Below are 27,888 nucleotides of genomic sequence, written 5' to 3' on the forward strand. Positions count from 1 at the left end.
GGCATATAAGATGGAAGGTGTCTTGATCTCTACTCTCCCTCTTGATGCAAAGGCTTCTGGGCTGACTCAGTCTCTGGCAATCAATCAAGCCAAACTCTGAGACTGGCTAATTGTGATCTTTGCTTGGCTGGAGGCAAGACATTATCGGACGTAAAAAGACGCATCATACTCCCATCCATCACAGAGGAGATGGTCTCTCTGAGAGGGGAAGATATACATATGAGCAACAGAAATGGCAATGTAAGATGCAGGGTACAATCCGAGGCAGCGAGAAGATTATCACAAACAGTGTGTCGTTGATTGCCAAGTGAATGATTCAGATCATTGGAGCTAGGACAGATGTAAGAGAAGGGAAGATTTTCTCCATACTTATTGTAGCAGAGCCGTCAAGACCCCATCTGGATCCCCCAACACTCACTAACACACATCCCAAAGACTGCTGCTGGGAGCTGGAAATGCCAGAGTAAATGCCCACTGAAGCAGCTCTTAGCAGTGGAGCTGGGGAGAAGGTGGATAAATACCCCAACTCCCTCGTGCTTCAGTTGGAAAATTCTGAGTGCTGCCCTTTCTCCCCAAGTCCTCCAAAGGGATTGTGCTGCAGTCACCCCTGCCTTGATAAGACACTTTGTATCAGCTTCCTTCCTTCTGTTTCCTGTCTCCCCATTCCTCTACCAAGTATTCCCTGGAGTCCCCTCCTACATAAGCTGCTTGCATCCAAATCCATGTCACAGGTCTGCTCCCGGGAGAACCTAAACCAAGACATTTATTTTTCCTGGTGTTCTCTTGCAACTACTCTTTTATCCCTACTTTTTGGTTGTTTTTTCAGGGGAGAGGAAGAACTACCTGCCCTCTTGTCCTCAGCATAACATATGATAGGTTTTTTTTTTAATTGTGGAAAAATAAACATAAAATTTACCATTTTAACCATTTTAAAGTATGCAGTTAAGTGACATTAAGTATATTCACATTGTTGTGCAACCGTCACCACCATCTATTTCTGGAAATTATTATTATTATTATTTTTTTAAACATCTTTATTGAAGTATAATTGCCTTACAATGGTGTGTTAGCTTCTGCTTTATAACAAAGTGAATCAGGTATACATATACAATATGTTCCCATATCTCTTCCCTCTTGCATCTCCCTCCCTCCCACCATCCCCATCCCACCCCTCTAGGAGGTCACAAAGCACCGAGCTGATCTCCCTGTGCTATGCGGTTGCTTCCCACTAGCTATCTATTTTACATTTGGTAGTGTATATATGTCCATGACAGTCTCTTACCCTGTCACATCTCACCCCACCCCCTCCCCATATCCTCAAGTCCATTCTCTAGTAGGTCTGTGTCTTTATTCCCGTCTTGCCACTAGATTATTCATGGCCTTTTTTTTTTTTTTTGCCTTAGATTCCGTATATATGTGTTAGCATACTGTATTTGTTTTTCTCTTTCTGACTTACTTCACTCTGTATGACGGACTCTAACTCCATCCACCTCATTACAAATACCTCCATTTCATTTCTTTTTATGGCTGAGTAATATTCCATTGTATATATGTGCCACATCTTCTTTATCCATTCATCTGTCGATGGACATTTAGGTTGCTTCCATGTCCTGGCTATTGTAAATAGAGCTGCAATGAACATTTTGGTACATGACTCTTTTTGAACTATGGTTTTCTCAGGGTATATGCCCAGTAGTGGGATTGCTGGGTCGTATGGTAGTTCTATTTGTAGTTTTTTAAGGAACCTCCATACTGTTCTCCATAGTGGCTGTATCAATTTACATTCCCACCAACAGTGCAAGAGTGTTCCCTTTCCTCCACACCCTCTCCAGCATTTATTGTTTCTAGATTTTTTGATGATGGCCATTCTGATCAGTGTGAGATGATATCTCATTGTAGTTTTGATTTGCATTTCTCTAATGATTAATGATGTTGAGCATTCTTTCATGTGTCTGTTGGCAATCTGTATATCTTCTTTGGAGAAATGTCTATTTAGGTCTTCTGCCCATTTTTGGATTGGGTTGTTCGTTTTTTTGTTATTGAGCTGCATGAGCTGCTTGTAAATCTTGGAGATTAATCCTTTGTCAGTTGCTTCATTTGCAAATATTTTCTCCCATTCTGATGGTTGTCTTTTGGTCTTGTTTATGGTTTCCTTTGCTGTGCAAAAGATTTTAAGTTTCATTAGGTCCCATTTGTTTATTTGTGTTCTTATTTCCATTTCTCTGGGAGCTGTGTCAAAAAGAATCTTGCTGTGATGTATGTCATAGAGTGTTCTGCCTATGTTTTCCTCTAAGAGTTTGATAGTGTCTGGCCTTACATTTAGGTATTTAATCCATTTTGAGTTTATTTTTGTGCATGGTGTCAGGGAGTGTTCTAATTTCATACTTTTACATGTATCTGTCCAATTTTCCCAGCACCACTTATTGAAGAGGCTGTCTTTTCTCCACTGTATATGCTTGCCTCCTTTATCAAAGATAAGGTGACCATATGTGTGTGGGTTTATCTCTGGGCTTTCTATCCTGTTCCATTGATCTATATTTCTGTTTTTGTGCCAGTACCAAACTGTCTTGATTACTGTAGCTTTGTAATATAGTCTGAAGTCAGGGAGCCTGATTCCCCCAGCTCCACTTTTCGTTCTCAAGATTGCTGTGGCTATTCGGGGTCTTTTGTGTTTCCATACAAATTGTGAAATTTTTTGTTCTAGTTCTGTGAAAAATGCCAGTGGTAGTTTGATAGGGATTGCATTGAATCTGTAGATTGCTTTGGGTAGTAGAGTCATTTTCACAATGTTGATTCTTCCAATCCAGGAACATGGTATATCTCTCCATCAGTTTGTATCATCTTTAATTTCTTTCATCAGTGTCTTATAATTTTCTGCATACAGGTCTTTTGTCTTCTGGAAATTATTGATCTTCCCAAATTGAAACTATGTATCCATTAAACACTAACTCTGCAACCCTCCTACCCCCAGCTGCTGGCATCCACTATTCTACTTTCTGTCTCTATGATTTTGCCTATTCTAGGTATTTCATGTATGTGGAATCACACACTATTTCTCCTTTTGTGACTGGCTTATTTTAGTTCACGTAGTGTCTTCAGGGTTCATCCATATTGTAGCATATGTCAGAATTTACTTTCTTTCTCAGGCTGAATGGTATTCCATTGTATGGATAGACCACGTTTTGTTTATCCCTTCATCTGATGAACATCATGTTATTTCCACCTATGAACATTGCTGTACTATTTTTCTTTTTTTAAAGCCTGAAAACATAATGCTTTTGGATAGAAATGTTCCCAAACCTCGGATCAAGATCATTGACTTTGGGTTGGCGCATAAAATTGACTTTGGAAATGAATTCAAGAACATATTTGGGACACCAGAGTTTGTTGGTAAGTTTTCTTATTCCTGTGGTCATTCATTTCTCATAAATATTATGCTTGCAAAATTCACCCTGCTGCAGCATCATTTCCCTGGTACATGTTTCTGGTTTTTATACATGAAGATTAGAATCTGTTGATTCACTTTCTTCTAAAACTAAATGTGCTTTCATTTCCTCTTAGCTCCTGAGATAGTCAACTATGAACCTCTTGGTCTTGAGGCAGACATGTGGTAAGGAGCATACTCTTGATGTTGTCATCTTTCTGATTTGTTTTACTATTCTTCTGACGTTGTTTTTCTTTTTATTTTGTGTCTAGGAGTATTGGGGTAATAACCTATATTCTGTAAGTACCCAAATCCACAACTCACGTTCTTTTCCTTTTTCTTTGAGACCATATGTTTTACTGACCATTCTATGTGTAGTGTTGATCAGTTCAGCTTATGTATGCTTTTTAAACATATTCATTTTACACCTCCACAACATGTTTAGTTTATACTAATTAAGCATTTTCTCCTAATTTGAAATGAGTCATCAGAAACTGCAGCATAATCACTGAAAGAAAGCATGGCTGTCTATTACTGCTGAGAAAATAGGAAAGGTTTTCTTTTTTTCTTAAACTACTAAATGCTGTTCTAAATTAACTGTCCTTTGCATTAAGCTGAAGATTTTGTGCATGACAATTAAATGCCCTATAAAATGTAACTGAATTCTAAAGTGACTGCTCAAGCACCAGATTATAATGTTATTCCTCACTCCCTTTATCAGATATTATAGGAACAGAATGAAAACACAAGAGGGACTTACTCATGTTCTGTGCCCTGCTTTATTAACAGCCTAAGTGGGGCGTCCCCATTTCTTGGAGACACTAAACAAGAAACGTTAGCGAACGTATCTGCTGTCAACTACGAATTTGAGGAAGAATACTTCAGTAATACCAGTGTCCTAGCCAAAGATTTCATAAGAAGACTCCTCGTCAAGGATCCAAAGTGAGTGTCCATTATACCCGAAAGGTGCCCAGCTGTGGCCTCAGCTAGACGAGAGTTAACACCTGTTCTGTGCACACGGCCACGTTTATGCGACCCCGGTTGTTTCCTCCTGGCAAAGAGAAGCATGCCATGTGAAACGCTTCAGAAAATGCAGGCAGGGCCCTTTGTACCTGCTCAGTCAGCCCCTGTGGGCACAGTGAAATAATCACACAAAGACTGATATTGTTTTCGGCTCTCTTCCATGAAGCAGGCCCCGAACTGCATTTTCCAGAGCATCTGCTTGGTAGGCCCAGCCGGCATGGAAACAACCTTAGTGTTTGCTTCTATGGTCACCGCATTTTTTTTCTTTCCCCTCCCCCCACAAAGGAAGAGAATGACAATTCAAGATAGTTTGCAGCATCCCTGGATCAAGGTAAGTTGCATATTGCGATTGGTTTGGGGATTATAGGGCCACCTGGAATTCGTTTGTCCTAGGGTATCACTAGGCATTATGGGTTCTAACCACGGTCACGTCTGGAGTATTGTGTTTGCTGTTGGTGCATACTTTAAGACAGCTGACAGCTGAGAGAATCCTCATGATAACGGAAGTAGAAAGGAGTGAGCTACCACAGTGCAGGATTGTGATGAGGAGCTGAAGGGCAGGTCCACTCAACAGCCTTGAGTTTGATTGTGGGATATGAGCCCAAACAATATTTTTTAAAATTCTTGAATTAACTTCCAGCATTTAGGTATCATATCAAATCTGGATTTCCAGCTTCTCTTGAAAAATCTGAAGATCTATCAACACTGAGCCCTCATTCCACAAGGCTGCCAGGAACTCTGCCCAGTTGCCTTTGTGCCAGGCCAGCGGCCACCCCTGACATATATACACCTTTACATTATTTGCCTGGTGCCTGTCAGCATTTGGGTTAAAGAACTGAAGTTGCTTCAGCTAGACTAGAAAGGACTAAGGGTGGGGAAGCATGGCAGTTACAGAATAAAATCATGGAACCAATAAGTGGATTGTGATGCAGTAACTTGCATTGCAGAAGTAGGTTTGGGGCAGCTGGAGACCTCTGTCTGTGCCAGCTGCCAGCAGTTGCCTGGGCTTCCCTAGAAGGCAACGGTGTCTCCTTCCTTCAGAGGTAGAGTTGCATGGCCTCCTGAAAAAATGCAGTAGGAGGGATTTTAATGCTGTAAGATAGACCGAATTTGCTAACATCTGAGGTCCCAACCATCTCTAAGTTACTTGATGATGTTAAGTTCACATGCCTCATAATATGGCCTCACCGTGAATCATGCCATTCCCAGACTCTCTTATGGAAAGTTGTAATTCAGCTTGTCCAAGCTCAACTTTTCAACTTTCCCTCAAGATCCAGTCTTCATGGATTTGCTCAAACCCTTAGCCGCAAGAGTTTAGCCTCTGGAGACTAGGTTCCTGGATCAGGCATATTATCCCAGCTCGTTTTGTTCCTTTAGTAAGGTGAATGTGTAAGCATCCCAAATAATGAGAGGTTTTCAAAAGTTGTCATGTAACACATTTCTATAATTTAAGAGCTCTAAATTGTCTTCCTTGGATTTTCATTTTAGCCTAAAGATACCCAACAAGCACTTAGTAGAAAAGCATCGGCAGTAAACATGGAGAAATTCAAGAAGTTCGCAGCCCGGAAAAAATGGAAAGTAAGATTGTTTGATTTGAAGGGATTAACTAATTCTGTGTCCCCTGTGGCTCTCCCTCTGCTCAGGACTCACTTCTTCTGATACTGGCAATGCAGAACTGCATCCTTTTTAAAAATTCACTCTGTAGTCATCTGCACCATTACCCTATTTTCAAAGACAATCAAAAATACTATTTCAGTCCTATTAAGTCATCTTTTCACATGTAATTTTGCATTTTTTTAAATTAAAACCATTCCCAAGGAAAATTTTTAAATCAGTACAATAAAATTATAGTGCAGTCTTTTTCTAAATGCAACAAGCCACATTTTAAATAGATTTGTTTCTTGTGGTAAGCACCGTAGCATTATGACTATACCAGAACTTGTGTAAATGGTTCTCTAAATCCAGCCTTGGTCTATGAGTGGTTGGGATGGGGGTGGGGTGTGACCATGAGCATCTGCAATGTGATCCCTTCTCAGTGTGGATGGTTTCTGCAGGGGCTGAGTAGGATGTGGCTCTAAAGGGCATTCCAGCCAACCTTGAACAAATAAAAATTCAGGGTTAAGAAGGGGACAGGATGGCTTCCTGTGCACAGGGTCATGTCAAGCCCAGAGGAAGCAGGTACTTGCCATGTCTCCTCATCACTGGGCCAGAAGTGTACCTCATTGTACTCATCAGGTTGGGGTTGCCTTGATAGAGATGAGGAGGACCACAGCCATGGGGTACTCAAGACTTGACTCTTAGTCTCAAAGAAGCCCTGAAAATAAGGCTTAAAATGTAGAGTGAACCACCGTTAAGTTTCTCTTTCTCTCTCTCTCTTTCATTCACATACAGACACGCACACACACACACACATTCTTTACCTGTTGCTTCTGCCTTTGAGAGTAAATGCAGAGGTGTTTGTCCTATAGGCTAAAGAGTCCCCAACCTGCTCATTTCGAACAACTGGATGAGTTTTGAGAGTCACACTGTCTGCGATTACCAGCTTGCCTGGGCACCAAAGACACAGGGCAAGACCCTTGTATACCATGCTTCTCTGAGGAGAGACGTGCAAGGGCTTTGTTAGGGTAAGATCCCATTCCTCAAAGAGTAGAGAGTGAATATGGAGAGAGAAGGGATGCATCCAGTTCTGCAGCTTAATAATGAAATGCAGGAGAATCTCTCTCTATTGTTGTCTTGATTTATAAGACCTTTAGAAATTTCTTTAAGCAAATATGATCCAACCTGCTTGTGGGATCGCCCACCCCTGAAGAATAATACATGCTGTCAGCATTGAATGCTATCTCAAAGGCTTTGTCATTTGCACTAATTTGAGTATTGTTATGTAAGCTCTCTCTCCTCCTCTCCCCCTGCATTTTTCTCACACTCTCTCTCTCTCTCTCTCTCTTTTTTTTTTTTAAAGCAATCTGTTCGCTTGATATCACTGTGCCAAAGATTATCCAGGTCATTCTTGTCCAGAAGTAACATGAGTGTTGCCAGAAGCGATGATACTCTGGTAAGCAAACCTTTTCCCTGGATAGGTTTGTTCTTAGCACTGTGTATTTACCGTGTTTAGGTTGTTTGATTTGTTCAGCAACCCAGAAAACCTGAAGTCTTGGGAACATCAGGCCTGTTCTTCCTCCTCTTGAGTGGGGGAGTTCGGGTGGCTGATTTGATCTACTCTATTACTGTTTCGTCCTTTTTCCTCTTTGTTTTGATTGGCTATATCTACTACCTCTAACACTACCACCCTCCCACCCTCCTCTTCCCCCCAACACAGTTTGATAAAAGAGAGGCTTACCAGTAGAAGAGGAAAGATCATACTCTAATTTTCATGAACTAAAACGAGAGCCCTCTGTTTCCACCAACCTTGGAGAATCTTAGACTGTAATAGTACAAAAGGGGCAGACAACCCTCCTTCTGAACACATACACACACACACACACACACACACACAAACACACCAGAAAATCAGGGGAAATGCAGTGAGGCTGGCTGATATAGTTCGTGGTAGACCAGAAAGCTAAACCCACTCACTTTGTTGATGTTTTATTGACTTCCAAAGGCCCTTGAGAACAACTCAACGATTTTTTTCCCTTAATCCAAACTGAAACCTAATCACAGATTAACTCTTCAGATATGACTGGACACATCAGAATTCAACGAGACTTTCCCCAACAGTCAGACAACGGGGCTTTGTGAACCCTGGAGGTAAAGGGGACTCCAGAAAAGGCAGAAAGGGTGGTTCTGTGGGAACCAGCCTGCTCCTGTAACTGAATAGTCAGTGTTTCCTGAGTGGAATCCGGGGACTCCAAGGGCAGGATCACACGTCAGCAGACACCAGCTCTTTTTTTACTCCCTGAAGCCAGTAGTTTTTTGTTTTTTGTTTTTTGTTTTTTTGTTTTTTTAATAGATCTTTATTGGAGTATAATTGCTTTACAATACTGTGTTAGTTTCTGTTGCACAACAAAGCAAATCAGCCATATGCATACACAAGTCCCCATATCCCCTTCCTCTTGAGCCTCCCTCCCATCCTCCCTATCCCACCCATGTAGGTCATCGCAAAGCACCGAGCCGATCTCCCTGTGCTATGCTGCTGTGAAGCCAGTAGTTTTACTCAAGTTCCAAATCTAACCTTATAGCCTGAAAAGAGATAGGAAATTTTAAAAAGAAAAAAAGAAGTAGCAGAGAAGCAAGTTAGGAGGAGAAGGGAGAGAAAGAGGAGGAAGGCTGGACTGGGGAATTGTTTGAGGGTGGCAGTGGAACCAAGACAAGATATAAACTATTAATCTAAGTAAGGTGATGAGAACAATGAAATCTTATAAATTAAAATTGCCCTGAATAATCAGTTGGGAGACAGTTTGTTGCAATGAAGAGTTTAGGGTAAGAGAGGGACAAGGGCTTGTGTAGAAGCTCCAGGTGGGAAGACCCCCCTCCCCAGCCCTCAGGGTCTCTCTCTCATCATCTCAGTGTCCTGCTGATTGTGAGGCCGTGTTACAACAACGTGCTTATTCCTCCCATTCTCCCATTTCTTGTCACTCTCACTTTCAGGCAAATGTCTCTTAGTCTTCAACTTGGATTGTGATAGAAAAGCAAAACCAGTGGTGTTCTTAAACATGTACTCTGTGCAGATATTATTACGTCCCTCATGAAGCTTGTTTGGATTCAGATTTATAGAGAAGAGAAAGCAGAGTTCAGAGAAATGCTTTCTCCATTCCAACCCCCACAGGCAGAGGTTCAGCCTCTGTAGGTACGCTTTTCCAGATTTGAAATTTTAGTAGCAATACCTCTGTAAGTCCAAAACTTTTGTTTGGGACTTTTCTAGCTTATTTTTTTTTGTTTTAATTTACCATATCGTGCAAATTTCTTATTATATATATTTAAGAAAGTACTTTGACAAAGTAGCAAAAATTTAACAAACTTACTGTTCCACAGTATCTAGTTATTTTCTCTTTGTAAATGAAATTCATCCATTTTCCTTTTTCTGGCCTTTATTTTTACATTTCTCCCCTTTTCAGACCTTCTTTTTTTTTTAAAAAAAAAAACATCATGTGGGTCTGGCCCTTAGGTTGCCAGTTTGTGGCCTCTGTTCTCAGCATTTCATATATATATATTTTTTTTAAATTTATTTATTTTTATATTTATTTTTGGCTGTGTTGGTTCTTCATTTCTGTGTGAAGGCTTTCTCTAGTGTGGCAAGCGGGGGCCACTCTTCATCGTGGTGCGCGGGCCTCTCACTATCGCGGCCTCTCTTGTTGTGGAGCACAGGCTCCAGACGCGCAGGCTCAGTAGTTGTGGCTCACGGGCCCAGTTGCTCCGCTGCATGTGGGATCTTCCCAGACCAGGGCTCGAACCCGTATCCCCTGCATTAGCAGGCAGACTCTCAACCACTGCGCCACCAGGGAAGCCCTCAGACCTTCTTTTTTAATAATTGTGGCCAGTTTTCAGAGAATTTTGCTATGTTGTAGAATACCTAGAGAATGAAGAATTTCTAGAGTTCAAAAAATGACAATCTGTAATTGCAAAAATTACAAAGTAAGACTTTCTTATTCAAAGATATCATTTCCTTGGTTCTATGGTTTTTAGAATCTGAGTTAGACCTGAAATTTTCTACAGTGGTTTCTGGGACTATATGTTTTTAAAGATTCCTAAGATAAATACAAAGTGTAGTTTGTCATCAATCGTTGTTCTAAATCTGAATCTTAAGAGCTGTTTGCTCTCTGGGTTATAATGCAGGCAACATAAAGACACAGGTAAATAGTAGGTGCTGCTAGTTCCCAACATGGAAGGGGAAAAAAAATGACCTCCTGCTTCCCTTCATGACCAGGTAGATTTGGGGATTAAATGGCTTACTTTCCCCTGAACGCTCCTTTTAACAAATGAGTATTGGTTTCTCTGATGTTGGTAAAAGGAGCAGCATGACCAGCAATCTAACACTTTTTCCCTCTTCCACGTCTCTCTCAAGGATGAGGAAGACTCCTTCGTGATGAAAGCTATCATCCATGCCATCAACGATGACAACGTCCCAGGCCTGCAGCACCTCCTGGGCTCCTTGTCCAACTATGATGTTAACCAACCCAACAAGGTCTGATGCTGTCCTGCCAGGGGTAGTGGGGGTCGGGAGATCATGGTGACTGGGCACCTCCAAGTCCAAGGTGGAAAGACGCCATCTGCTCTTCATTCTCCCTTACTGTTGTAAACGCCATACTGTGGGGAAAATCACTTCTGCTTAGAAAGTGAGCTGAGTTAGGAATAAGGTCTTTTTGCATTGAGGGCCTTTCTGCACGCACCTAGCACTCGCCTCTAACCATGAAATTTTAAATGTACTCATCGTGCAAATGAAAATGTCACTTTTGATTGTGAATCCAAAAGAGGAAGATGTTGTGTCCTTCTGACTGTCTTCCATTCCTGTCACGCAGGACGGGAATGTGTCCTGTGTCTGTGGAGACACAGGAAGGTGTCTGGGGCAGCAGGGGTAGTTTGGGCTTTTCCTTTCCTACCAAACCTAAAAAATAGTTGTTTTTTTTTTCTTGCCTTTTCCAGCATGGGACACCACCGTTACTTATTGCTGCTGGCTGTGGGAATATTCAAATACTACAGTTGCTCATTAAAAGAGGCTCAAGAATCGATATCCAGGATAAGGTCATAATTCTGTTTTATTGCAAATGAATTAATTTTTTAAGTATTTCCAAATGTGTCTAATCAAAAGGTAATAGAGAAAAATAACACATATGCCCTACTTCATTTCTCAGTTTCCTATAAAGGAATATGAACTACTTGAATAGCCTGTTCCTGTCTAACATGTTACAGAGAATAAGGCAAACATTCATCTTCCTCGTGGCTCTGTTGCTCGACATCATCCTTTCTTTGTGTCCTGCCCCAGATTGACTCCTTACTGATCATATTTACAGCGGTGTTATTTGATGTCACATTGAAAATGTTTTAATTATCCAATTAATCTCATCAGAAATGTATTTGCCCACACGTTAATTAGGGCAACAGAGTAAGGAGGCTATGCTTTGAGGTGTAGACCACATTGGAAGTGTAGACACAAGTGATGATCAGCTAATCGTCATTACAATGGGTCTGTCATCAGCTTCCATAGACTTTCAACTGAGCTGTAAATGGAGTAGATCTGGCCCTTGACAATATAGGGAATTCTAACCAGAAGTTGAAATGAAGGTTTTAGGAAAAGAAAAACAACTTTTTATTTTGAAATAATTCTAGATTTACCAAAAAAAATCTGCAGAGATAGTATAGAGAGCTCCCTTATCCCTTTCACCCAGCTTCCTGGAATGTTAATGTCTTACATAACCTTGGTCCCTTTGTCAAACTGAAAAGTGAAATGGGGTTTTATTCCTCTTGGGAGTTGCTCCTTTGGAGTTTGTCATCACATAGGAAGAGAAATATAGCAACTGAGTGATGTTTGCATTCAGATCCAGTCTGGGAATGTGACTCTGCCTTGGTTTTTGTACAGGGTGGATCCAATGCCATCTACTGGGCCTCTCGTCATGGCCATGTAGATACCTTGAAATTTCTCAATGAGAACAAATGCCCTTTGGATATTAAAGACAAGGTAAGGCCACTTCTCTTCTTAAGGAAAGTAATAAAAGGCATGCCATCTGCATCATGACCCAAAGAACAAGGATTCAGGACCAAAATCTTCCTACAGAGAATTTAAGTAGAAGTTTCTTTTTGCTGGTGGCTCAGTCTAATATTAAAATCTGACTTTAGCTGAAATCTGCCAAGTGGTTGCCACGTTATATAAGCAGTGAACCATCTTCCCCATAACATGAAAACTCAAAGTGCAGCCAGAAAGACAACCAGAAAGTGACCTGAGTCCTGGTCCTCTTCTTGACCCGCCATGTGCACATCTCTACCATTCTCCTCCTCTTTGATGTGACTGACAGTGCTGACCTTACGACCACTGGCACTAGAAGGGTTAATGAGACAATGCCTGTAAAGTAAGGCTTTTGGGGTAAAGATGTTATCAAAATTATTGGTTTAGGAAGGTACCTTACTTTCACGTACCCATGTTTCATTCAGTCCACACAGCAGCCCTGTGAATTAATTGCAGGGCTGGGACCTGAACTTAAGATTCCTATTTTCTCATCTGTTATGTATTCCATTATGCAACCCCTCTCTGATTCTACTACTAGTAGACTGATTTGTCATGTTCAGTCCGGGCTGCCACATACAGTTGTCTGGATTGTGCACTGCACCATATCTAAGGGAGGACATTCACATTAAAGACATAATTTTTTTTATTATTTTTCATTATTATTTTTTAAATATTTATTTATTTATTTATTTTTGGCTGCATCGGGTCTTTGTTGCAGCACTTAAGATCTTTCGTTGAAGTGCACGGGCTCTTCATTGTGGCCCGTGGGCTCTGGAGCACGTGGGCTCTGTAGTTGTGGCTCGCATACTCGGTAGTTGCGGCATGCAGGCTTAGTTGCCCTGTGGCATGTGGGATCTTAGTTCCCTGACCAGGGATCAAACCTGCATCCCCTGCATTGGAAGGCAGATTCTTAACCACTGGACCACCAGGGAAGTCCCAACATACATTTATTATAGCAGTTTTCTGTCGGGTGGCAACAAGTATCTCATTCTGTTATGTTTTTAGATCAGTTTATTCTGACAGTTTCATGGCAGATATAAATAAAATATCTTAAGGAAGTTGCATCTATTACTAATTCATAGAATGTTATTGTATGGGCTAATGGTAATGTTTTTAAAAATCTCTGAGAATGTAAGAAATTACATTCTAAACATAGACAAAATGAAATCAGAAACTTGCTAATAAATAAAACCCTGTGTTTAAAGAACTTAATATTAAAAAAGGAATTTTGTGTTTTGAAAAAAAATCACATAGCTGGAAGCGTCAGTATATAAAGAAAATTGAGACCAGCTATCACAAAAAAGGGAATGCACTCTTGCTTAGGGAGGGAGGGTTATCACACACAGGATGAGCCAGGTGTGTGGATTTAACGCTAGCTACATAGTGGGTGCCCCACCCCAGGGTCCTTGGCCCGGTCACCAAAGGGGCGTCTGGCCTGAGAGGGGCAGGTACCACCTCAGGGGAGGATGTGGAGCCAGGCATGGGTGGGAGTGGGATGGCTCCCAGGGGGCTCTGAATCTTTGGCTGTGTCTTTTGCAGTCTGGAGAGACAGCCCTTCATGTGGCAGCTCGCTATGGCCATGCCGATGTGGTTCAGTTACTGTGCAGCTTTGGCTCAAATCCCAACTTCCAAGACAAGGTGGGTCATGGTACCTGATGTCCTCACTTCTTTCTGCTTTTTGCACGGGTATACAGGCAGCCAGATAATATGTTTGGGTCTTATGGAGTTTTATCCAAGTTAGGTTTTCTGCTTAGATTGCAGAGGGCAGGGACTCAAACAAAAGCACTAACATTCATTCATTCATTAATCCTCTGGACAACCCTATAATTCTCATTTTACAGATGAGGAAACTGAGGCAGAGAGAGGTTCAGGAACTTGCCCAAGGTAACACAGCTCAACAGTGGTGGAGCCGGTGCTCAAGCCCACACAGTCTGGTTCCAGAGTCTGTGTTCGTAACCACTACAGTACAGCAGCCTCTCGTAGACAGATACATGTGTCTAATGATGTTGATCATGAATATGTAGACCTCATGACCAACCATTTTTGTTAAAGCTTGGTTGTCTTGGTCCCTTCTTTGCCAGAGCAGTAATCAATTTATGTGACTCATCTTTATGCTATATACATGGCAGGAATCTTGAGGCATCAAGATTGTTAGAAGAGTTCTTGCTCAGAGAAGTGCTGTCCCGTGGTTAGTAGTCTCCAATGAAGTAAAGGACAGACAGCACTTTTACAAGAAAGATGATATAAATCCACCCACGCAGAGGCTCTATTGTTCAGAAGAGCTGAGCCGCTGGTTCCAGTGGGCTCCGCAAAGTCAGTTGTCAGTAAAATGCTGAGAAAGCTGAATTCGAATTAAGGAAAGCCGTCAGACCCATGCCCATTATTTCACATTAACGTTTTGCTCCAATAGCTACAAGCGCTTTCAATCTGCTGCCTTGAGTTTGCAGCCAAGTTAGGCCAGGACTCTCACCATGCCTGTACTTTCTTTCATAGTCTTGCATTCTCCTCCTCTATGTACTTGTCTCCTTGGCCAGGAAGAAGAAACACCCCTGCACTGTGCTGCCTGGCACGGCTATTACTCTGTGGCCAAAGCCCTTTGTGAAGCCGGCTGCAATGTGAACATTAAGAATCGAGAAGGAGAGACCCCCCTCCTGACAGCCTCCGCCAGGGGCTACCACGACATTGTGGAGTGTCTGGCTGAGCACGGAGCCGACCTTAATGCATCCGACAAGGTACTTAGTGGGTCAATATATCCCACTCGTTGAAAAGTGATCTGGGGGGCTGGAGGGACCACAAGACTTCTCAATTAGTTTACCTAAAATAACAAACTTGAGTGCAACAAGTTATATTATCCTTTCTCTTCTCCTATCCAAAGATTCTGTGATTCTAGATTCTGTTTAATAATTAATATTCATTTGTGGGCTGTAACAAAATTTACGAATTGGTCAGATGACTCAGGTCTCTATTTTTAGCCTTTTTAGCTTTGGAGCAGGTACAGTGATGATCACAGAGCCCAAGACAAATCCTCATTTAGGACTGAAATTGGCAACACACTATTAATTTATAGATAGACAAAGAAATATGTGGTTTATTTACTTCCATCACCTGCTATTTTGTAGAAAAACAATAAACTATTCTTATTTGTTTGGCAATCTCAATTCCAGGCCGGGTTTTCCTTTTTTAATTAAGCAAATTCAGCATAAACTGTTCTTATTGTGAACTTGTCCTTAAAACGAGGCTGTGATGTTGCTATGTATAGTTAGATCTGGCACACTGCGGTTAACTTAGGAACTGCCACTTGTGGATTATTTTCTGGGTACAGAGAAGTAGTTCTCAAGTGGGGTGACCTTGCCCCCAGGAGACATTGGTAGTGGCTGGAGACATATTTTGGTTATCACAGCCAGGGTGGGGAATCTAGACGATAAAGACCAGTGGTGCTGCTGAACAGCCTACAATTCCCAGGACAGGTCCCAAACGTCAGTAGTGCTGACATTGAGCAACCCTAGAACAAGTACATTACAGAAGTGTTTCCAAACTCCCTCTACCCAGCTCCTAAAACTCAACACGTTTCTTCACCGGGGGTTCTATAGCAGGTGGAATGGATCCTGGGCTGATGCTCATATACATGACAGCCAGTCGCCTTGCTCTCTGTTTCTCCTGCTGTAATATAAAATAATAAACTTTCTACTTAGGAAGTTCATAAAGATTGCTGAGCAAATGTTTTGAAAAGTGTTTTTCAAATACTTGATAAAACAGGCCATTGGAGTACCAAAAATAACTTAAGTCCTATAAATTCAGAGACAAAAAGGAGTGTGGACTCTTCCTACCCGAATGTACTGGCCAAGCCTAGGTTAATTAAGCTGACGGTCAGCTTGGTCTGTGATTATTCAGAGTGAAATGTATGGGGCCTCGCCCCAACCCCACCAGGAGTAAAGTTCACGGTTTTAATCCTCCTTCAGGCTTTGCAGTAATGGTCCCGTTGCCAATTAAACCTGGCCCAGTGCAGCTGGAAAGGCAAGCGGCCAGGCCCACATGCCCAAGCGAAAGCGCTCACGGCCCTGGTGTTTGTTGCAGGACGGACACATAGCTCTTCATCTTGCTGTGAGACGATGTCAGATGGAGGTCATCCAGACTCTCATCAGCCAGGGCTGTTCCGTCGATTTCCAAGACAGGCATGGCAACACCCCCCTCCACGTGGCCTGCAAAGATGGCAACGTGCCGATTGTGGTGGCCCTCTGTGAAGCCAGCTGCAATTTGGATCTCTCCAACAAGGTAAAGCTGGAAGGAAGGTCCCTGCAGAGTCTGTCTGTGTCTGTCTGTCCACGTGTTTCCGGGTTTGGGCAAGTTTCTCTCTGCATCTTTTCATTGTTCGAAGTCACTATTGCTTATATGAACATGTTCCTTTTTATAGGGCTCTCCACTTTAAGTATATTTTACATCTAACTTTTGAATAATTTCCTAGAGTAACAGAAAATTACATTAATAAGTACTTCCTACTGAGCCCAGCTTACCATTTATGGGCATCGAGAAAGAGAGAGAGAGAGTGTGTGTGTGTGCATGTGTGTGTGTGTGCGTGTGTGTGTGCCTGCGTGCGCATGCATGAGCGTCCCCTCCTGTAGAGGAATCAGAGAACATGGTACAAATTGGGGCATCTTCCTGGAGCACTAAGTCTTCAGGAAACACCTAATGAGTTATGATTGAAATTCCTAGGGCCAGATTTCTTCAGTTTCCCCCACTGAGAGTTTTATGGTCAAAAGTTCATAACATCTTTTTTGTGCTTAATAAGTTTGGTAAGACCAAGAGGATACTATCATTTGGTGAATGATAAAGAAATAAAAATCCCCATATGCTGACTCCTAGAAATTAGCTAACACCTTCTCTTTTCCCTGAATACCATCTAGATTTTCATTACCAAATATGATAGAACAGTTGGATATTCATGTAGTTTCAGCCCTGTAACTGTATGAAAGGCAAGCACTATTCTGTTACGATTATGTTAAAAACAAAGTCCAAGTAGAATTAATTTTTTAATTGCAGGAAATGTTTGTTTATAAATGGTAGACATGATACCAGCAGAATTTTATTATGATTTGTTTGAGGTAAAAAGAATTAATATCTGAAACAACTAGAAAATGATGCTTCTATCAAAAAAAATAGTCCTCTTGCATATTATGTGATTAATTCTAATGGGAATTGAAATTGGTAATCTTCATATTCTGGAAATATGAAAAGCCAATATACTAAGTCTTATCCATTAGCTGCTGGTTGCTTTCTTAGTTTATCCTATTCTAACCTTGCCAAGTCAGTTATATAAGTGGCTTAAGGAGGAAACTAAATGTAACATTAAGCAGCATCAAGACCTTGGCTTTCCTTCCAGGAGTCTTTAAATGAATAGAAAGCAGCTTTAGGAACCTCGTGGCACTCATTTGAATACCTTTGACTTGTCCATTGTACACCGCGACTTTGTGGGTCTCACGCCTTCTTCAGAAGGGTTGGTGTCAGCTTGTTTTCCTGTTCATTTTTTCACTGTTTATTTTAGGAAAGATGATGGGGGCTGTAGGGGAGCTTAAAAGATGCACAGAAAAGTAAGAGAAAGGCATTATTTCTCCAGAAAGCACATCTGGCTTTACATGGTCTCACCCTGGTAACCAGCTGTCAGCGTGGACATGGCACAGTGATGGCCCATGTCCCACAGGCAGACTGTCACTCCTTTCCCATGGTGTGTCCCGCCTTTTCCTTACCTGGACTCAATTCCCCCAGAGATAAAAATGGTCATTCAGATCCTACCCCTGTCAGCAGTATGTGACAGGAACTTGTCACTATTTTTGACGCTCATTGCAGTGAAACAGACATGTCTTTGTCTGCATTCTTCTCATGTGAAAATCCGGAGAGTGGCTATTTACTCGACCACATCGGGAAATGCGGGAGAGGAGAGGAACTAGATGATGCAGAGTGCACGGCCCTTAACCCTTTGTTCCTTTCTGGATTGGCTCTTCTTCTCAGCGAAAGTAGAAAAAGCATGTCGATACACACGTGTGTGTGCATGCACACACACACAGATGCGCACACACATCCAGGAGCCTGCAAGAGAATTCCGTGCCTGCCAAGCATTGATGAATGCCCTTCTGTGACAACACTGTGCCAGGTGCAGGTGGGGAGTAGGGGTAGGCAGGGTATGGACGGCAGGGAATTGTTCTTGCCCTCAGGCTGCTTTTGGACAGACACACAGACATTTCAATATAACAGCATCTCATATTGCAATCACTGCTGTGATAGAGGTACAGGTGCTCCAGAAACATGGACATCTGGACATTAAAGAAACCGGGAAAAGCTTTTCAGAGGTGATCATTTTAAATGAGTAGGACTTGGACAGATGAAGAAGAAGGGAAAGCATATTTCAAGAAGAGGAGGGAGGCAGCTAGAAAGGGGCACTGAATCCAGATGGTGAAAGACCTTGAATGTAATGCTAAGGAGTTTGGGTTTTGTTCTGTCAATCATTGGGGGCCATCAAAAGTGTAAACTCTCCTAGTCCCGTTTATTCATCACACGCCTCTTCATTGACCTTCTTCCCTTCTATAAAACTATGCATCCTGTAACCAAGACTATCTTCCTTACACAGAAATCCAAACCCTTCCTCCAGGTCTTCCAAACCTCCTCCTTTCCTTCTCACTTTAACTCTAGGGTATTTGAAAGCTTCGTATCTGCTTTCTAAATCACTCTAGAAGCTAACAGTAAACAAAACATAAATATGCACATACATTGCAGCGTTATTTATAATCGCAAGAAATGGAACCACCTTAAGTGTCCATCCTCAGCAGGCTGGCTAAATGAGTTATGATATAGCCGTATATTGAATATTATTCAGGTATCTGAAAGAATGTAATAGATTTCCTTATAGACATGAAAAATTATTCACAATCTATTGTTAGGTGAAAAAAGCAAGGGACAGAATAGAAGGTGGAGTGTGATTAATGTCTTGGCTTTTCAGATTATTTCTCTCCATTTATGGATTCATAGAGAAAAGCCTGGAAGGTTTGAGTAGGGCTAGTTCTTAGTAGGGGAATTGGGGGGAGGGGGAGGGAGGCTTCATTTTTCTACCATATATCCTTCTGTGTTGTTTGGATATTCTACCTGAGCATGTGTTAACTTCCTAACAGAAACCTGTATTTGCACATAAACAGCATAAAGCAGAGACACCCAGACTTGCTCAGTTCATAACTTCCATAGTGTCTTAGTAATCTTTTTCATGGCTCCCCCAGAGCAAAAGAAATACCTAAAGTTCTGTTTATTAAGTTGTTCAATGCAAACAACCTAGTATTTATGTCCTAACAACTTAGTAGCTGTGGGAATAAATGATCCACATAAATTGAAAGGAAACTATTTTTATTTCATTCTTAATTAACCCCAGTTGTATATTAATGGTATGTGTATGCTTATTGGTCACCTCATAACTCCTCAAACCTTGGACTCAGAGTGGACACCACCACCCTTATATCCTGTTCTACATGGATTTTCTCAAGATACTTGCCTCTTATCACAGCAGCGACCAGCCCTCTGCTGTGCATACATGATGTCATTGAAAGGAAGGCAGTACCAGCTACTTTGAGACTTTGAACTACCTGGAGCTACTAGTTTCCCTGGTGTCTGAACCTGCTGGTTCCATCAAAAATTTAAAATGTTCCTCAACACCCCATGAGTTCACTGTAGTGCCTCCAGATGCCTTGGGTTTGGGAACCCATAGGCATAAAAAATGGTGGGTATGGCCTTGGAATTTCACCTCATTAGAGTGTCTTCAGTGGCTGTGCTTCCATGCCTTTTTCCTTTGCTATATCTAAATTTGAACTGTGGTGCAGATCCTTCCGGAATTTTGGGGCCCTTGAGCCCTGACTCATGCCTCCTTTCTGCTGGCGCAGCAGGAGACTTAATTTAATTATCTTATGATAAGCCTCCCACTCTTTCATCCTTTGAAGTTTTATTTTAAAGTTACTCTTTTAAATGAGAAATACTTGAAAATGTTTTGCTTGGCTTGCCTCCCCGAGGAGATGGCAAGTTTCTGGAGAAGGGAGACCTCGCCTCCTATTTCTTCTTGGAGGATCCCAGATCCCTACACCATGATGGCCCTGTGAGGTCACGCCGTAAATGTCATCCTCAGCAGCAGCCGTGAGGACTCTCCTGGGTCTTTCTTGTCTCTTCCAGTATGGACGGACGCCTCTGCACCTTGCAGCCAACAACGGGATTCTGGACGTGGTCCGCTACCTCTGTCTGACGGGCGCCAACGTGGAGGCGCTGACTTCGGTGAGTAGCCCTCTGGCAGGAGAAAGCAACTGCAAACCCCTCAGGCCTCGAGGGCACAAGGGGAAAGGTATTGCTTGGCAACTGCACTCCAGAGCAAACAGACTGCCGTTAAGCTTCAGCTCCTCCACCGCAGTTACGTAAACATTTGCCCACACAAACCCGGGTTAAGAGCCCAATAATGCCTCATCCTCTTCTTCCACCAGGCCTTCACTGCCAGGAACACCTGCTGTTTCCCACTGGCCTTTTCGTTTCCTGTGTTACACAACAGGCCTTTGTGTTTTCTATTAGATTGTGTGTTTATCTTTTCTAAACGTGCCCCCTCCTTACAGGGAGGGAGGAGGAAGGCCCCCCAGCGTGGAGGGAACAGGTGACAAGAGCTGTTCTCTCTTTTTTAAAAAGTCCAGCTTTGCTCTTAGGCCCACGACATATTTTAAAATGAGATTTCTTTAAATCTCATTTCTTTAAGTGTCTCGCTCCCGACATTCCCCGTTCCAGACCTGGTACCTCCCTGCAGAAGAAACCCTTTGATTCACATTTCAAGAAATACCAAAGAGGAAAAATATGTCCGCTAAGAGATAAGGTTGCTGTTTTACTGCTGCAGTGAAACATTATCATTTGAGTTGTTTCAGGCCCAACAGTGGATTGAGTCTCCATTTGCTCATGTGGGAGATTCCTAAAACTCACTAGAACTTTGCTGACATAAAGTGTTTCTCTAAGGAGACCCATCGGAGTCTTGAAATATGGTGGCCAATCTTGGGAAAATCGGGGCTCTGAGGCTGGAGAGTCATACAGGGGTTGGCAAACTATGGACCATGGGCCAAATTCAGCCTGATGCCTGCTTCTTTTAATAAAGTTTTACTGGGACACAGCCACGCCCATTGTTTACACATTGTCTGTGCCCATTTTCACTCTACAAGGGCAGAGGAGCAATTGCAACAGAGACACTATGGTCCTCAGAGCCCCAGATATCTGCTACCTGGCCCTTGACAGAAAATGAGTACTGGCTCTTGGCCTAGGACATTGCCTCCCTGGCTGCGTTAATGTGACAGGGATGTGATTCCCTCCCCACAAGCAGTGGGTCTGTTCTCTGCAGTGTTGAGCCTCGAGCTGGGCTCTTCTGCAGGCCCAGTGCTTACCAGTACTCTACCTGGGATTGTCCCTTCTTAGGGCACCTCCTCGCCCATCACAAGCCCACCTGCCGCCGTGCAATGACCTGACGTGCCATTTTCAAACCCTGACCATCCATGTCTTGGCACTCAGTCCAGCTACTCCACGGTAGAGCACCGATGTACATTTTGATGGGGAGAAGTATTTTTTTGTTACAGATGTTGCCTCATAAAAAGTAAACTGTCGAGGATGGCTGTGAAGATGCCAGCAGCTGCTCCTGCCCACCCGGCAGTGTGGGCTGGGACCTCTCAAATGTGTGACCTTCGGCCTCTGCTGGGTCCTTGGGCTGCCCCCTGACCACTGTGAGCCCACGGTCATCTCCCCTTGCCTTTGGCCGCCCCCTCAAGAGGCCCTCGGGTGTAACTCCTGCTCCCCACCCTTCCCAGCTCACTGCAGACGCTCCTCCCTGGTCCCTACGGGTCCACCTCATGGGACCTCAGTCGTTTATTCATTCAGCAGATACTGAGCATACACTGCGCACCAGGCACAAAACAGGGAACACAGAGGGGCCAAGTCAGGCAAGCTGCCCCTCCCTCGGGAAACTCTAGTCTAATGGGAGAGAGTCAGACCCAGGGGTCGCAGCAGTAAATATACAGTTACTGGATGGGACCTGTGAGAATTAAGAGCCAGAGTCCCCAGGGACGTTTCCAGGGGGCTCAGGAGCACTCCGCAGAGAGAGTGGAGAGAGAAGGAAGGCCCCAGCCCGGCGGAGCTGGAGCACGGCCCGGACTGGCCCGGCCGAGGTGGGGCTTGGTGGGGCTGGACGTGCATGGCCCCCCCAGCAGGCATGGTGGAGACGGGGGTCTCCTAGGACGAGGAAGCCACGTGGGCGCCGCGCAGGGTGCGGATCAGGATCATCACAGAGGCGCCGTGCTGCGGGCTGAGGCCGGCTCCATGGAAGGACAGCTTGCTGCCTGTGTCATACTAGACTTTCTAGTAGCCACATCTGACAAGGAAAAAGAAACAGAGGAAATTCATTTCACTAATATATTTTAATATGTTAAAAGTAACATATAAAGTAATGTATTTTGCACAATAACGTGCAAAATATTATGATTTTGACTTGTAATCAGTATTTATAAATTATTGAGACACTTCCAGTTCTTTGATTGAAGTCTTCGAAATCTGGGTACGTTTTATACCCACAGCACATCGTAGCTCGGCCTCGTTTCCAGCCCCGCAGAGCCGTGTGTGGGCTGGGCTGCCGCCTTATTGGACGGCACAGCCCAGCCCTCTTCGTGGGCCGGCTTTTCCCCTCTGCCTGACCGCAGGGTTCTTCCCATCGGGCACCACCTCCCTCGACCCTAGCGCCTCTAGCTGTTACCCTCCCTCTCCCAGTCTGTCCTCAGCCGGGATAACTGAGAAGAGTCTTCTGAAGGTCTGATCCTCTTTTTCCTTCCCTCCCACCTCTCCTCCGCCCACCACAGTCTGTCCTCGACTCCCGGAGTTCCCTCGACTCTGCAGAAGCCCCAGTCACCTCGCCTTCAAAACTTTTTTATTGTAAAATAAAACATTTTTTTTAAGGAAAGGACATGAGCAAAAGTAAAACTTGGTGGATTTGACAAACACCTTTGTAACCCCACTAAGGTCAAGAGGTAGAATTTTCGAGGCCACCCCAGAAACCCCTGGTGGCCTGTCCCAGCTGCAGCTCACCCCCACCCCTGCCCCCAGTGGAAGCCCCACTCTGACTTTTGTTGTACTATAATCACTTCCTTCCTTACCTTTCTCTGTTGTCTTTCTCACCTAAGTGCCAGCAGTTATGTCTAGTTATCTCTCCAGGACACGGCACTTCCTTGACACTCTCTCTGGCCTTGGATAAGAAGATCCTACTTGCCCCTGCTTCCCCTCCCATCTCTGCTGCCCTCCTCCAGCTCCAAGTCTTCTTGCTGCTGTTCCACCCCCCTGGCCGGCTGCCCTCCCGCTCTCCGCCCCCTGCTCCTCTCACCAGCCCCAGGGCTGCAGCTGCACCTGAGAACTCAGGTCCACGTCCGGGTCTCTGGCCCCACTTGTCCCCTGAGCACTGCGCTGGGACCCATCCTGGTGGACACCACCTCTGGAAGGCCCCCCGCCTCCATGCTGCATCCTCTCCCTCCGGGTCTGCTCTCCTCCCTCAGTGTCTGCCCTTTGCAAAAGCCTTCTGCGTACATCCAATCATCTGGTCCAGGAAACGTGGATGCTCTCTTCCCTGGCATCACGCTGGTGGCCACATCCTGGATTCTTCTCGAACTCACAGCTCTTCGTCCTCTGCCTCCACCTGGTTAAAATCTGTGTATTTCCCCCGGGACCAGCTCTGCCTCGGAACTGGTCCCTCACCTGTAGCCTCATGGCCCTCCTGACAGTTCCGACCCAGCACCACATTCATCCTTCTGGAAAAGCCAGTCTGCAGTGGGCTCCAGTTGCAAATCATCCCGGGGCTCCGTTGCCTTCAGGATGTGCCCTCCGTGGCCTGGTCCCTGCCCACTGCCCACATCACTCTTCACCTTGCACCCCCTTGGCTATACCAAACTGAGTGGGACTATTTGCAGGTCCTGGGACCTCGCTCATTCCCACCTCATCCAGTTGGCACATGCTGTTCCTTCCCTCTAGAGCCTCCTCTGTTTCCAGCCCCACCCCTTGCACATAGTGCCCCCACGTACACACACATACCCCTGCCGTGAGGCAATAAGACATGCTTCTGCCTTCATAGGGAGAGCCTTTCAGTGCCTAGTGGGCACCCAGGCACATGGTAGTGCGTGATATTGGTGTCAGGACGATTCCGGAACACTAACTCCTTGTCATCTTCCAGTATTCAACTGGAGCCCCGGGACGCCTCCTCTTTCCCAGTCCCCTTCAGTGGGTGTGATTCGCCCCCTTTCTTGCTCTGTTGGAATTGACCGCTGATTCTCCCATGAGGCTGTGCGCCCTTGGCCATGATCACGTGTAACTTGTCCTGGTCTCCTAACTGGTGTCCCTGCTCCCATCCTGCCCTGTCCACAGTCTGTTCCTCACACAGCAGCCTGCCTGACCCTGTGCAGACATACGTCAGATCATGTCCCTCATCTGTTCAGAGCTTCCTTCAGGGTAAAAGTCCTCGTGATGGGGATGTCCCTAAAATCCACATTGCCTCCCTGTCCCCATGTCTTTCTCCTCCTCCTCCCCTTGCTCCACCTGCACCAGTCACACGAGCTTCCTTGATATTCTTCAAACATGAGAGTCATCCTGCTGCCTCAGGGCCTTTGCACTTGCTGTTCTTTGCAAGACTTCCTCAGGTATCCAAATGTCTTGCTCACTCACCTCCTTCAGGTTTTGACTCAAATATTGCCTTCTCAGTGAGACCTCCCAGACCACTGTGTGTGACAAGCAGGGCAGTGAGTGCTAGGATCGCTCGTGGGCCAGCTGCAGAGCTGGCAACTTGCTCAGGGGTGCATGGTAGCACAGGGCCAGAATGAAGAGATCCAGCTCCTACCCTTTTCCCTCCTGGACAGAAAGTCAGGGAGTTTTGGGACACTCTCAGCTCTTTTTTTTTTTTTTTTTGATGATTACTGCTGCTTGCTTTTTCTGTGCCTGGTACTTTGTCGGTTCTTTCCATTTGGTTTTCTCTAATCTGCTCAAGAACCTATGCAGTCAGGGTGTCATTTCTCATGCTGTAGATGAAGAAACCCAGGCTTCGGGAGACCGAGTGACTGACCACACAGCTGGGGAGGGGCAGAATCCGGACTTAAACCTGGGTCCTTCTCACTCCAAAGTTCAAACTCTTTCTACTACACTGGCAGACATTTCTTTTGGAAGCCCAAACAGTGTCCTTTAGAGCAACATGTTTTGCAAACTGTGAAGTGCTGTGCAAACGTAAGGAATTGTTATTGATGGCTGTTTTCCTGACATTTGAGAGACTTAACAGTGGAGAGTAACTTTGCCAGTGAACATCCTCTGTCTGTGTGCTATGCAGATCTGAGGTCTTCAAGAGAAATTCATGGCCAGTCACACCAGAGGACAGAAAATTTAAGTCGAAGCTCAGATTTCTTCCAACTAAGGCAATGGTCCCAAAACTTCGCTGCACAATAGAATCACCTGGGGGACTTCCCTGGTGGCGTAGTGGTTAAGACCCTGTGCTCCCAATGCCGGGGGCCAGGGTTCTATCCCTGGTCAGGGAACTAGATCCCACATGCATGCCGCAACTAAGGAGCTGGCGAGCCGCAACTAAGGAGCATGCCTGCCGCAACCAAGACCCAGCACAACCAAATAAATAAAATTTAATAAAATTTAAAAAAAAAAAAAAAAAAAGAATCACCTGGGAGGGCTTTCAAACCCTAACGTCCAGATCTCACCCCAGAAAGGTAGAAGCAGAGCATACGGGTGGGAGCCCGGCAGCAGGAGTTCTTAAAGACCCTGGTGATTCCAATGTGCTGTGAGATTTGGGAACCAAGGCCTGTTCTTATCATGTCAGGAAGGATCTAGACAGTTTGGCATGCATCCCTGGTTTGGATGTGGTGCCTGACAAATTACCTAATTCACCCCAAAGCAAACTAGAAGCTTTCGTCTGCCCGTTGGAGCCATTTCAGGACTTGAGGGGGGCAGAGAGAGGTGGGTGGCATGACTGTAAAGCAAGCCTCCTCCGGAGTGCCCACCTGAGTTTCGACCACAGCCTACGGCTGTGGTTCTCAGCTGGGCAGTTTCACTCCCCCCCCAGGGGATGTTTGGCAATGTCCAGAAACACGGGGTTGTCACAACTCGTGGAAGGGGAATGCTACTGGTGTCTGGTGATGGAGGCCAAGGCGCTGCTAGCCATCCCACAGCGCGCGGGACAGCCTTCCACAGCAGAGGGTCGTCCTGGCCAAAATGTCGGTAGTGCCGAGGCTGAGAAAAGCTGATCTGACGGCAGGGATTGTGACCTGGGTTGAGAGATTGGCAGGTGTGCTGTCAGTCAGATCCGGGCATTCCCCCAGCCTCCCCGGGGAATAGAACTTTAACTGTCACTGGTGAACACTGAGAGATGGGCCAAAGTCCCCTTAGTCTTCTTATTTAAAAAAATATTGCTTTTATTTCTTTTGAAGTTGCCTCTCATCTTTTCTACTTTTAAATTTGTAATAATTCCTAAAACTGCAGCAGAAAGATCCCTCAGCCTCGGTTCCCTCCTCGGTAGTGCGTGAACAGCCGGCGTTCCTGCCGCCCTGGAGTGGCTCTGAGGTTACTGCACACGACGCACTGAGATTATTAGGAGGCGCTCAATAAATGTTAGCCATCATCGTGCATGTTCACAGCCTGGAAACAGAAAGGAATTCGTTCAGTGTGAAACTGCAGCCCTGTGAAAATTCTCTAGTTAAAAAGCAAACACCAAAGTGCTGTGGACCCTTATTTCCTCCTTTTATGTTCACCAAAAATCTTCAGATCAAAATTGTAAAACTCAGCCTTTTCTTTGAAACGCACAGTAATTACCAGTAGCTAGCTTGATAGGAGTGCTGCAGATTGTCCAAGGAAGGATTTTAAGACGTTAGCTTCCACTAACTAGAATTTGCCAGCAAATGACAGTCTTTATCGTTGGCCTAACTGAAGAGAGGAGGCTCAGGACGCAGGGTAATCTGCCCGCTGACGAGGTGCCCGGTTTGATTAAAGCCTGTGGGCCTGAGACGTCTCGCCATTGGACCTCAAAGCACCGATGCACGGTTTCTTCTACTTCTTATCTTCCTTTTTTGGACAATCAAGTGAAATAAGGATTCCACAGAAAGGGAAATAATCCAGGGCATGGTCTCTTGTCCACCTTATTTGCTTCTGATGCCTGTCACACTGTTTCTGCCTCAGATGGCAGTACTGGTGTATGGAAAACACAGCTCTCTGTCGTGAAGGAAAATACTAATCGTTTTTCTCCAACAGGATGGAAAGACAGCAGAAGATCTTGCTAAATCGGAACAGCATGAGCACGTAGCCGGTCTCCTCACAAGACTCCGAAAGGTGAGAAATTGTTGTCTGAAATGCTCTGTTTTTATGTGAAAGATTCTGTTTTTTCCTTTGTAAACTATGAGGATGAACAAAAGACGCTTTGGACACACAGGTGGCACCAAAAGGCACTGGTCCTGTGCTGTGGTTTGCATATCGATTTGCATGAACACATTGGCTACCTCTCTGATTTCTTCTTCTGTATCGAGACTTGGAAATCATTGGCCTCTTTGCAGTCACTATGCCTGGTTTCCCTCCTCCTACCCGCTTTGTAATACCTGCCCCCTCCCCACTGTGAAGTAGAGGGGAAATGAGAAAGCTGACTCTGCTTCTTTCTTTCTTAATGTTTCGAGCTCAAAGATATCACTTGTGCTTCAGTTTATCAAACATTGTTGCTCTAAGGTTTGAGGAA

At 44.4% G+C, this 27,888-nt stretch overlaps 1 protein-coding gene across 7 annotated transcripts in view; it reads left to right on the forward strand.

Annotated features, from left to right (window-relative positions):
* The window catches only part of DAPK1 (death associated protein kinase 1), a 214,594-nt gene that overhangs the window by 147,624 nt on the left and 39,082 nt on the right, over positions 1–27,888 (forward strand). For all 7 annotated transcript variants that reach the window (XM_082469582.1, XM_082469576.1, XM_082469579.1 and 4 more), the window contains exons 5-19: positions 3,261–3,390; positions 3,562–3,610; positions 3,697–3,723; positions 4,214–4,366; positions 4,733–4,778; positions 5,936–6,025; positions 7,407–7,499; positions 10,449–10,568; positions 11,027–11,125; positions 11,961–12,059; positions 13,644–13,742; positions 14,639–14,836; positions 16,179–16,376; positions 20,301–20,399; positions 27,414–27,491. In XM_082469582.1, coding sequence (XP_082325708.1) covers positions 3,261–3,390; positions 3,562–3,610; positions 3,697–3,723; positions 4,214–4,366; positions 4,733–4,778; positions 5,936–6,025; positions 7,407–7,499; positions 10,449–10,568; positions 11,027–11,125; positions 11,961–12,059; positions 13,644–13,742; positions 14,639–14,836; positions 16,179–16,376; positions 20,301–20,399; positions 27,414–27,491 — 1,578 coding nt within the window. The remainder of the gene's footprint in view (positions 1–3,260; positions 3,391–3,561; positions 3,611–3,696; positions 3,724–4,213; positions 4,367–4,732; positions 4,779–5,935; positions 6,026–7,406; positions 7,500–10,448; positions 10,569–11,026; positions 11,126–11,960; positions 12,060–13,643; positions 13,743–14,638; positions 14,837–16,178; positions 16,377–20,300; positions 20,400–27,413; positions 27,492–27,888) is intronic.

This window comes from Balaenoptera physalus (assembly GCF_965194825.1).
Source record: "Balaenoptera physalus genome assembly, chromosome: 7".
In the NCBI taxonomy this organism is placed as follows: domain Eukaryota; kingdom Metazoa; phylum Chordata; class Mammalia; order Artiodactyla; family Balaenopteridae; genus Balaenoptera; species Balaenoptera physalus.